The sequence below is a fragment of the Passer domesticus genome, chromosome 7, assembly GCF_036417665.1.
Source record: "Passer domesticus isolate bPasDom1 chromosome 7, bPasDom1.hap1, whole genome shotgun sequence".
Taxonomy (NCBI): Eukaryota; Metazoa; Chordata; class Aves; order Passeriformes; family Passeridae; genus Passer; species Passer domesticus.
In genome coordinates, this window is record NC_087480.1 from 56,052,593 (window position 1) to 56,064,840 (window position 12,248).

Genomic DNA, 12,248 nt, shown 5'->3' on the forward strand with positions numbered 1-12,248 from the left:
TATTAAATTGCTTAAGGGCTTCTGAAAATTGTAGCTTTTTGTTTCTAGAACTTCAGTAGAAATAACAGCAGTGGGGGGTTGGATGTTCCTAGGCTTCACGGAGAGCCTGCACTGTCCTTGCTTTGCTTTGCCTTCTGGTAAGTAGATGTTTCTAGGTTTCAGTATGGCTCGTAACACAGGTTTCACTGACTAAGCTCTCAGGCTGCTGATAATTCTAGCTTATTTTCTTAAAGCGAAAAAAACCATAAAGTGGAATTGTGACAGGTCTACAGCAGCTGAAGACTTGCAGCTGTCTGCTTCTTTCATGAACATGTACGTCCCCGTGGGAATCTGTGCGTCAGTACACAGTGCTACATACATATTCCCAAGTCAGTAATAGAATTCAGCTTCAGATTAGCAATATATAACTCAGTAATAGAGTCAGTAAACCAAACAAGTAAGTAGTGATTAGGAAACAAAACTGAGCTAAAAATACAATTCAGAAAGTAACCAGAAATATAAAAAGACTGTCAATTTCCTTTGCTTTCATTTCAGTGTATTTTTAGGCTGCATGTCCTTTAGACTGAGAATCTGTCTTAAATGTTGATCTCTACCGTGTTCTTACTGTCTAATATGTAGGCTTTTGAGAGAACCTTTTCAGTCTTTCAGAGTTTTACTCATGTACTTCATGTTTTTGGTGGTATATCTATTTTTTTGTCACCCTGTTAACACAGATTTCAAATATGGTTTCTGTTAGTCACAGTATCTTTTTTTTCAAGAGGGACAATGCAGTCACTGGGAAACTTCTTGCCTTTCTGGTATCTACTGAACTCTGCAGCCCATGGAGAAAGAAGATGGTTTCATGAAATTTTGGCTAGGAGTGTCAATCAAAGAGCTGTTTTTGCTGAGACTTGATTTTTTTTTTTTTCATTCCTTTAGCCTTCGTGGACATCTTGAGAGAGCAAGTAGTAGCCTCAGTGAAAAGACAGGAGGGAATAAGAAGCAATCTGGAATGATGAAATTACTAAAATAAAGCCCTTGTAAAATTTCAGGCACAGGGTTGCCTGGTATGAATTTGGCAGAAGCAGAAGTGTGATTGAAGAAGAAATAGATGTTCCTTCAGAACTGAAAGCCTGACCGTGTTGTCTTTATTTCAGTCCAAAAATAGTGCAGACCTTTGAGCAGAGGCGGCGGGTGACCCCCGGAGATGCGGGTGGGCAGGAGCCATTGATGGCCGTGTCCCAGGACAGAAGTAGGACACATCCCTGCCACCAGCCTCTGTTGCAGTCTGTGGGATCCAAGTGGTTGGAAGGGTTTTTAACCTGAGCTGCTTGGGTCCATCTGATAGACAGGCCACATCTGTTTTCCTCTCCCGGTGTTTTCAGTGATGGCTTTCTGTGCTTCAGAGTGGTGTTTGAATGCTGTGAAATCAAGGCTGTGTTTTCCCTTCTCTTCATGTATGAATTGTGTTTAATGGTAGAAATTATGATAAACTCTGGTGAAACCATTCTAAATAAAGTAGGGGATATCTGGCTGGCATTCCAAAAGTCAATTTGTCTTAATGAAAAGAACAACCCTGATCCAGGCGCAGAAGGAAACTTCTGTGCCCATCACCTATTACACTACTTTCTTCCTGAACATCTCCCAGCTGCTGTTGCTGTAGATTTCAATAAGATACTGGGGAACACTGAAGAAGAGCCAAACACCCTTGAGGTTTCCAACAGGCATAGTTATTTGAGAATCTTTGCAAGAGGCAAAGAAGCAGCTGGAAAGTAAAGCTCAGTAGAAGTTCATAAAGCATTTCACATTTTGTGAGCTGAGGTAATACGCAACCCAGACCTATAACTATATTCTGCTTCTGGACAAACATTGTTGTCCTTACAAATGTGCCACGCTTCCCAGAAACTGCTGTGCATGGAGTGCTTGTCTGTGCACCTGCTCCCCAGTCCTGTGTGTTTCCTCTGAGCTTTGCAGAGTGCTGAGCTGTATGAATGATAATTGTAGTTCTCCTCCTCCAATTTCTTACCCCCAGAGTACCTGCAGGAAGACTAAGAGATTATGCAAAGTATGTGATATGGTGCCTTTGTTCCTATCTTTAGTGTAGTTATTGGGTGTAGTAGTTCCAAGACTGTGTTTCCCTACTGCTCAACTAGCAGCTATTGACGTTGAAATAGTTGCAACTTACTTTGGTGTCTGGTTTTTGCTCCCTACTCATTCCCTTTTGCCCTTAAAATCAAATGCAAAACTGTAGAGCCCATACTTTGTGGGGACAGAAGATCTTTCTCTGAAACTCTCAAAAAACCTGCAGTTTGGTGCATCATTATTGTACTTGTTTTCTTTTTATAAGGTTGTTAGGCGTTGTACTGTCTCAGCAGGCCAGGTTTGAGGGTAGGGTGATGCATTACAGGGCTGTCGCAGCTTCCTGTGTAACTTCAGCAGTTTGCCTAGATACTTTCATCTGGTTTGACTTTTTTTATTTGACTTCTGTGAAATCTGGAATAAAAAGTAACAGGTTTTGCCTGCTTTTTGTCACTGTGTTGGTAGAGCAGCAATCCCTGCCTTACTGCCCATTTATACAGCACAACTTGGTGCTGCCGTGGGTCATGTCCTTCAGGCACTGCTGTGATAACAAGTAATATTACCAATAAACTTTGCATTCATTTCACTGCAGACTGGGGACAGAATATTTTGGTTTAGCATATTCATGCAAAAGGCTATGATGGACTGGTTCAGGATAAATTTAGCAATTAAAGAAAATAATTTTCTCCTTTATTTGAACTGAGGCTTGCATCTTAAAATGAACGCATTTGTTGTCTTCTCCATTTGGATCATTTTTGTGCTCTGCACAATTATTGTGGCACCCATAAATGTGAATTTGCTGAAAATGTTTGAACACCATTTCAATGTGAGTGCAGCACACTCTGAAAGCAAGTTAAGACGGCTATATCTGTGCCATGAGAGCCAGGGATTGCCAGTTTTCTGAGCTGAGACTTTCAGCTATTTCTATTTAAAATATTAAATGTGACTTTTACTCCAAGGAAGGTAAAGATGTAGCATGTAGAAGTGTGTGTGAGTGGGGAACATGTCAAAACACGGAGGGTTAGATAATGATTTGTTTCTGGGGTATTGGATTTGCCTCCAGGCAGATAGACTAAAAAGCTTCATTTTCCTTCTTTATTTCATGTTCATGATGTATTTATTAGGTAAATAATAGCAAAGTCTAGTTGTGCAGTACGTAAGCTTTAATAAAAATGTAATTGACAGTGAAATTTGACAGTTGTTACAGTTAAGAGAATCTGTGCTGGAGCTGTACACAGAGCGTTGTTTGCTGCTCCTGAGGTCACTTTAGAAAGAAGCCAACGTGTGGTCCAGGTGCACCTGCTTCTTGCTCTGACTGCAGTTGTGGTTTTGAACCAAAGAAGGGTAAAATTACTTTATGTTCTTTTCCTTTAACACTCTGATGGGAAGGTGGCATGATGTGTCCTGAACATTCTGTGATCCAGTGCCTGACTCTGCAAAAATGTGCTAAATCCCCATGGAGCAATTAGCATCTTGGTGCATTTTAAACTGGGGTGGGGTTCCTGGGCTGAGGGACCTGGATGTGTTTGTGTGTTGTGCTCCATGCCCGTGGAACAACCTCCTGGCTTTGGCACGGCTATTCATGGCTCAGCAGATGGCAAGGCTGTGGATGGGCTGGTCAGGCAGCCCCTGTCAATGGCGTTTTTCTCACCTGCAGAAAAGTTCTAGGGGAACAGACTTGTACTGTGCTGACTTCCATTCAAAAGAGCAGATATGCAGGGAGTTAAAGCCTGTTCCTCTTTGTTTGAGGGAAACCTTTGTGAATCTACATTTATTTTCTTTGAGAGGTTTTGTTTGTTTCTTCTTTTGTCATCATTTTTCACGAGATGGCTGTGGGACCTCTGCCATGGCACCATTTGTTTTCACTTGTAAAAGCAAACAACTTGCAATGCTAATTAAAGAGCTTTTTTAGATAAAGTAAGAGCTTTGCATTATTTATCTAAACTCTTTTTTATGGGAGAATGTTCTGAGTTTGTTCATTAATGAACACTTAGAAATAATATAAAATTAGACCTCATGAATTCTTCATGAGGTGTAATTTGCCATGATCTTTTTTCTTGGCATTTAGGTGCTGTGAACAGTTCATTATTCATAGCTAACTTTTTTGACTTCTGAGTCCTCAAAATGGATATGTCTGCATGAATTTTTTGGGGGGGGTTTAGGGTTTTTTTCAGACTTTGATTTTAGGAGAAGATAGTTTCTGGTATGTTTAGAGTGCCTCTTTAGTGCCTATAAATAACACTTGTTCTTAAGATTCTTAATTGTGATTTTTTTTTTCTACATACCAAATTAGTTTCTGTTTATTGTGGACTATGGTCAGTGGGGTACACATAATTGAGGTATCAGGAATGGGTGCTGATTATTTGCTGAATGCCAGCTCCTTTCCTTGTACATATGTGACAGCCTCAATTCAACATGCAGACCTTCTTTTAAACTGCTGAGAACAAACTTTGTAAATATAAAAAATGTATATTTACATTTACCAAGCCATTGGCTATTGCTTATGCATGCAATAGGGAGATAAGGCTGTCTTAGTCTGTGGGTAGTTTTCCAAATGATTCATTAACTGTGCTTTGTAATGGTAGATGGATGTCACACATTTACTGTAATAAGTGAAGATTAGTGTCAGTTACTCCAGCTTGGAATAGTTGGTAATTGTAATAGTTCTGTTTATACATACAGGTATTTTTTGCATTATTGTTGGAGCTAATATTTAGCAGGAATAAATTGAAATTAGTTGAATTAATTGAAAAAACAATGGAGATGAGATGGAAGTATTTCTGAAACATTAGTGATGTAGGAGTAGCTCTAATGGGTATTTGTGGCAGATACTCTGTGGGAGAGGTTTATACCAAGCCTTTTGGTAAGCAGTGTTTTGTAAAACACTGGCAAAGCTTATGTTGTCTTCCCCAAAGCATTTATTTGTGAAATCTGTCAAACTAAAATACCTCATACTTTACTGATACATTACCATAGTGAGAAAAGTAATACACCAGGAAATGGTAATTTTTTTTAAAGCAGCAGTCTGATGAAATACATGTACAATTTCAAACATGTGACTTAGAATTTCAACACTGATTTTTTTATCACAGATAGTATTTGTCAGCGTTAGAACATTCAGATTATTGGTGGCTAAATGATCAAATGTCTATTAGCAATAACTGCAGTTTGTTCCTCAAAGATGCTATTACCCTGTATAGAGAGTATCATATTGCAGTATTGAGAGTTTGGCAAGGTATTGCCCCCAAAAAAATAAAATGTCTCTTTATACCAGTAGCATGTGAATGTCATCACACATGACATTTGCACTGTAATATTTCAGGACCGGTAGTAGCTGCCTAAATTGGGTCAGAAAAGGTCTACAAAAAGAGTACAGATATTGCTAAATTTACTTGCTTATGGAGGTTTAAGAATACTTTTAGGGATAACAGTATATTTTGTTTTTAAAAAATTAACATAGGTGTTAAGTCACTCTCGAATTTTCAAGGTTTGTTTTGCCTATATCCAGATAAACCCTTGATGAGTTAGGCAGACTTAGAGCTTTCTTTGATATTTTTGTAGAATTTAATTGCAGCCCAATACTCTTCTGTATTTAAAAAAGTTATTACCTGTAATTAAAACGCAGTAAGTTAACTGTGTGCCCTGGAAACTGGACTGTTGATTTTAAAAATATTCATATTGTGATACAGGCATTGAATTAAAAAATTAAATCTTAGTGTTGTGGGTAGAGGAAAAGAAAACATACAGCAACTGTCATGTTGAAATCTATTTGAATAAATAATATCCCTGTTACGTAATGTGCTGACTGATGTGGAATCAACAGCTACTTAATATTAAAAACAGTGCTTGACAATAAACATCCCAGTGCATGCACACTGAACTCTGCCCGGTGTTTGAGCTTCAGGCATGTCGGGGACAGGACCAAATGTGTGGGGGAAGGAGAGCCCAGGCTTACCTTTTGGCTTCCATTAATAATGTAAGTTTCTACTCATGGCAGGAGTCAGTATGCACACCTAAAGTGTTATTCCTTTGTGCCTGTGAGAGCTTCGAATGCAAGCTCTGCTACAGAATTGCTTTTGCACAGAAATCACTCTGTAAATGGAGACTTAAAATTATGCAGTAAAAAAAAAAAATCTGAAGTCCTTTATCAGAAATGCTTTTTGATAATTCTTCAGCATTTCTCTATCCATTATCTTTTTTTAATACGTATATAGCAAATGGATTTTCAGTAGCCTGTGACTTCGCAATAATTTGAAGGGCAAATAAGTGCCTTGGTTTTCTGTTCTACTATTAAAAAGTCAGGAAAACCTAATTGGAGTTGTGAGTAACTGGGAAGAAAACCTGGCACCTGGTGCAAAATCAGTTTATGCCAAGATACTTTGAAGTATAAGAGGAAATGTACTTGTTCAGGAACAGATTTTTACCGAGCAGCTTACTCTTAATGTTCTGAATGTGTTAAATGTCTTGGGTTGAATTCTGTTCCTTTGCTTGGTGGGGAAAGTATGAATGCTGAAAATTTAACTAAAAAGCATTTGCAAAATGCCTAAGTAGGACACCAAGCAGATAGGAATTTTGTTTTCTTTCACAGATTTTAAAAGATCCAGGGTTATTGTCTACCGCCGGGAACTATAGATAGCTTTTGAGTCTGTTGCTAATAATAGGTGATGCACCTTGCTCGGTGTGTTGTGCTGAAGTCCTGCTTGTGCTGAAACTGAAACCAGAGGTGTGGTATCCCTGCCAGCTCCAGAGGGGCAGGATCAGTCCCTAAAACTGCAGCTTATCTTGTGGGGTTTTACATTGGGAAGAATATGGTCCAGTGATGTAACAGCGCGCGGGAAGCTGCCGTTAACCATGTCAGCTGCTTCACTCATCCCCTGGCTGTGCCTTAGCGTCGCAACTGGGATTTTTTCCCCCCAAATTTCAGTCGGGTGGCTGCGGATGCAGCCCGTAGGAGCAAGGCTGTGCTGAGCTGGAGCGCGGCCGCCTTGGGGTGCGAACCCCGGCCCCGCAGCAGCTGGTGGCGGAGCTCGGAGCCGTGGGGTCGCGGAGGTGCGGAGATCAAAGGATGATCTTCCAGCTGGAATCCCGAGCTAAACAGATTTAGCAGCATCTGAAGCGTTTAAGTAGTACGTGTGAGTAAATACATGGATGGAATTAGCTTGGAGAAGGGAAGGAAGTATGGCCGATGCCGGGTAGAAGGGGGAATCTTGAAGGAAGAGCGTGTGGGGCTGGCACAGCTTGGCCAAGGATGCCAGCAGTACTTGGTGCCACGTGGCTGGTAAAATTGGCAGGGGGATTCTGGTTTGGATGTGCCCATGTCTTTCAAGAAGTGACTATTTTTGTGCAGTTTATTTTCAAAATGATTCTGCTGTGTGGTTTTAAGGCATTTCTGTTAAGCACAATGTGGCAAGGCTTCTTTTTATTTAAAAGCTGTTAAACCAAGTAGCTATTCCTGGGCTTGATAATAAAAATAATGGTAATTCAAAACTTATTTCCATTGATAAAAAAGAGGGTTATTTCCTAAATGAGGCATTAAACTAACACTGATGCATTTCAATTAAAAAAAAGACATGACCAGAATATAACCTATTTAGACTCTGAGCCACCCTACTGCAGTTAATTTTAGAATAGACACCCTTTTTGGGGGGGGTATGTGTCCCCATCCTCCTGAATTACCAGCCTAATTTGTCACAATATATACCTCCCTGGATTTAAAAAAGAAAGCAAATTAAGTCTTGAGTAATTATAATAATTACAGGATCGGCAGAATACCAGGTTCAGAGTGTGTGGTGCCTTAGCCCTCTGTTCTCCCGTGTTTGTCACTGTCCCTGGGCAGTGGAATCTCCTGCCTGGAGCGGCTGTTTGCATCACTGACTCTCTGGTGGAAGGAAGCAGAGCCCATGTGAGAGATGATCTTTAATTCCAGTGAAGCTGCACATTCCGAACCTTGCAGCCACCATTTGTGTTGCTTTAATTTATCGAGAATTGAGGATAAGCTGTCCCTTCCTTTGGCAGCATTGGGGACAGTGAAGATGGGCTAGAACCCACAGCAGAGGCAAATTATATAGAAAAAGCTCGAAGTACCCAGGTTTTTCTGCTTCCTTTGTCTGCCTGTGCAGTTGTGGGATGAAAACTTGTGTTCTGCAGATAAACATGCAGACAGCTTTGCTCACGTGATGGGTGGCACTAGTGACAATGGGGCTACTGTCCTGCAACACACTTTGCTAAGCTGGATTCTTACTTGTCATTTTTTGGAAAGGTCTGTTTAAGTCTCTCCCGTGAAAACTGGAGATCTGTGTTTCAAGATAGATGTGCTTGTTATAATTGCAGCCTTCACCTGTGCCTGATAAGCCTTTCTTTGATTAAACCTTTTTGATTCTAGTCAATATCTGAAGACCTTTGTATCTGTGAAGATTGAAAATCCAGGGCTTTATTATTTAAAGAGGTGTCAGTTCGTTAGTGGAAAATATAGGTGGAGAATATAGGTCACCTCTGGAACCAGTCAATGGTATGTCTTGGGACACCAAGTTTATTAATTGAAGGCAAGCTGAGTGATGACACGGTGCAGATTGACTGTGCCTGGTTAATGTTGTTGTCATTGCACTCTGTGATACAGTTATTAAATAGGTACAATATTTTACCTTTTCATATAGAGCCATACACTTACTTCATCTGATTTAATGGAACTATAATTTTAATTATGATTATTACCTTAAATTATAATTAAATTTATGTGGTTTAAATTTACATTTGTGAAAATGGCTGCGTGATGAAAGCAGAAATCAGCTTCGCATTAACAAAAAAAGGTTTTTTTTAACTGCATCTTAGTATATGCTCACAGCCAAAGACTAGCATGACCTACTTTGCAACAATAACAGAGGAATCAAGCCGGGTTTTTTTGTTGAAGTATCTAAATTGGCCATGAATGCTACCTACTCATTCGTTTGTGAGTATCTTTAAAAATAGCTATTGTATCTATGAAACTTAAGGGTGGTTTTTTTCCCTTTTCTCTTATTTTGCTATAGATAATTAGCACCATGGAGCCTCAGGTGTCGAATGGCCCTACTTCCAATACAACCAATGGACCCTCCAGCAACAGTAGAAACTGCCCTTCCCCCATGCAGACAGGGGCTGCTACAGATGACAGCAAAACCAACCTCATAGTCAACTATTTACCCCAGAACATGACCCAGGAGGAGTTCAGGAGTCTCTTCGGGAGCATTGGTGAAATCGAATCCTGCAAGCTCGTGAGAGACAAAATCACAGGTAAGCGCTTCGCGTTGTGGGTTTTGCCTGGTCAGGGTCAGCTTGCGTTAGGGGTCAGCAGAATCTTGCTGCTTTTGTATTGCAAGTGCTAACGCAGGGAATGCAGCAGATGCTTAACTTCAGGGGCAAGCCTTTTGTTTTCAGTACTGCGCGCTGGATCTAGAGCAGCTGAGAAGCCCCTTGTCTTTCAGCCTCTACAGATCTGGGGACAAGTCTGAGCACTGCCAGTCTGCCTGTGTGTTACACACTGTGCAGCTTCTTGCAGGAGAGCTTAGACTGTGGCCTTTCTTTCCTGTTCATTCCCATTTTCTTTTAAAATGGACTTATCTGAATAGCTTGAGCCAACTGATGGTTCCTAATTCTGACTCTGCCATTTGAGCTTCACCAAACCCTCGTTAAATTTCTGCCTATTTAAGAACACTGAAGTGAGGTGGTTCTGCATGTCCATCAGAGCTTATTGACCGTGGTGTTCTGGAACAGCGGTGGGCTATAGTTGAGACTTGCTTCTCTGGATTTCATTCAGACATCTGTACATAATTAACTCTTGTCCCCAAAAACATTTTAGTTTGAAGAGATCCTTTTTCATATGAAGCAGCACCCATTGGTAGGTGCCTTCAGAGTAAAAGCCTCCCATGGCAGATGCTGCCTCAACAAGGACAGGTCTGCACTGTCACTGGAGGAGGTGTGGATGGGTGCAGATGCACCTGGCCTAATCCACATCCCTGCTGCTGCTGCCAGGAATCCACTGGTGCACAAGATGGGATGAACAATCAGCTTTTATAGCTTGCTTTATAGGTTAGTTTTCTAGGTTGTGTGTCTACTCGCACTGTAGGTGGGAGCAGCTGAAATTTCACTGCTGTTCAGTGCATCACCAGTGCTGTTATGTTTAGCACAGAGAGCAGCAGCCTTGGGAGAGAAAGGGTTCCAAAAAAGGAGTCAGCTCCCCTCAGAGCCTCTCCTGGCAACTTGGGTGTGTGCTCTGTGGGAAGAGGCACCATGGGAAGATGAGGAATTAAAATGCAAATCTTCATACCTGCTTCAGTAACATCCTGGCAGCCATTGTATTGGCAGCGTTAGCATGATCTGCTTAGTGCTTTTCAGCATGCAATGCTTCTTTTTTGTTTACTTCCCGACACACAGCAATGCTCTGGTTGAGCACAAGGCACATAACAAATGGCAGTAGCTGCAGGGCAGCTTGAGTCCTCACAAGTGTAGTCCAGCAGAGCTTTCTTTAGCACATTGACCATGATGTATCTATTGCAATAAATCTTCTGATTTGGCCAGAGCTTCGGGTGTTCTGAAAAGAAGATTGAAAAATGGAATTGACTTTTATTTACTTTGGTTTTTTTTCTACAGGCCTTTGTTTTTCTTCTAGGCTGAAAATAATCTGAAAAATTTAACTGCAGGTTAGTTGAGTTATTTCAGGCAGAAGTGAAACCATCTACAGGAGTCCAGGGTGCCTAGCTTCAATCTTCATCTTGTTTCATGCACTTTTGCTACTTAATCACTCAAATGTGTGATGATGTTCTTACAATATATTTTCAAGACTTAAGATATCAGTGTTGTTTTCATAGGGCATGGGTTGTCTTTGGACAGAGAGCCGTGACTTCATCAGCAAGGAACAGTATTCTTATTGTTTCATTCCATCTCCAGTCTTTTGTCTTTCTGTTTGAAGATATGAGAAATTTGCTATATGATCTTCTGACATATTCTTGGGTAGTTCTTTTGCCTATGCTTTTTCTTTCCATACAAAGTGCATAAATCTTTGATCACTAAAATACTTTAAAGGAATCATTCTTTAAAAAAACTTGCACAGATGCCTTGAGGACATCACCCCTATGTGTTGTTTTAAGAGGTGATACAAATACAAAAGAGCCGTCTTTGCAAAAAAAAAAAATAGTTCTCCAAATTATCTGTCCTGGTTTTGAAAACAGAATTTCATCTGCCAAGGTTTTCAGGCCTGTTATCAAGGCATTGTGCAACATTACTGAATTTGAGGATGCATATTCATTCCTCACATTGAATTCAGAGTTAGTAAATCAAATGCAGTCCTCTGCCAGAAGCAGTTCATGTTTTTAAGCTTCTTAGAACGTGGAGAGTAACAAAATGGAAATGCACTGAGGTCATGCCCAGCTCATCTTTCTGGATCATCATGTAAGCATGTTCTTCATTAGGCCCCTGGACTGGTTTTTTGGGTGGGGTGGGGTGGAGGTATGCCAGGCTGCAAGAGGAATGACTGGCTTTTCAGGGGTTCTTTGCTTTTTCCTTATTAAAAATCAATTGAACTATTTTTTTCTGGCAGAGAAAGGTGTATTGCAAAAAAAACCCCAGTGTATTTGTAAGCTATTGCTGAAGCAGTGAAGATGTGAAATAGTTTAGATTTTGCTTGCTTTTGGATTTTTCGTTGTTTCTGTTAAAAATTTTGTGGCTTTAATAAATCTGAGCTAAGCATGCTCTATTTTGTTATGCCTTAAAACAAATGTACTGTTCTTTCTGTTAAAAGTCTGGTTGGTCTTCATATATTGCAAGTTTGCTTCCTTCTTGCTGGGCTGAATTATCAGGCAAATCAAAAAAAGTCAGAATAAAAAGCTGTAGAGAGAGCTTGCTTCAAGAAAGAAAGAAAAGGTCGTAAACGAAATCATGATTAAATAGTTATCCTGGCAAAACCGTTGTATAGAAAATCTCAAATGTATTTCTGAAGCTAGGTAGCATTGAATTGGTTCATGTAAAAGATTCTATTTGCCTTGTCAACGAGCTGCAAAATTTTTTTGGGGGGGAATAATGTTGAGTCTTCTGAAATGGTTTTTTCAAGGAGTTAAAAGATATATAAAGTCTTTTTAAACATACTGGGTCTCTCCAATAAAATTCATTACCTGAGCTCTTATATTAATTTTAAATTTGGTTAAACAATGACAGGAATAGTC

The 12,248-nt window shown here is 40.1% G+C and overlaps 1 protein-coding gene across 8 annotated transcripts in view; it reads left to right on the top strand.

Annotated features, from left to right (window-relative positions):
- ELAVL4 (ELAV like RNA binding protein 4) overlaps positions 1-12,248 on the top strand; it is an 81,056-nt gene that overhangs the window by 29,547 nt on the left and 39,261 nt on the right. For all 8 annotated transcript variants that reach the window (XM_064428815.1, XM_064428816.1, XM_064428814.1 and 5 more), the window contains exon 2: positions 9,084-9,324. In XM_064428815.1, the coding sequence (XP_064284885.1) occupies positions 9,084-9,324 (241 nt within the window). The remainder of the gene's footprint in view (positions 1-9,083; positions 9,325-12,248) is intronic.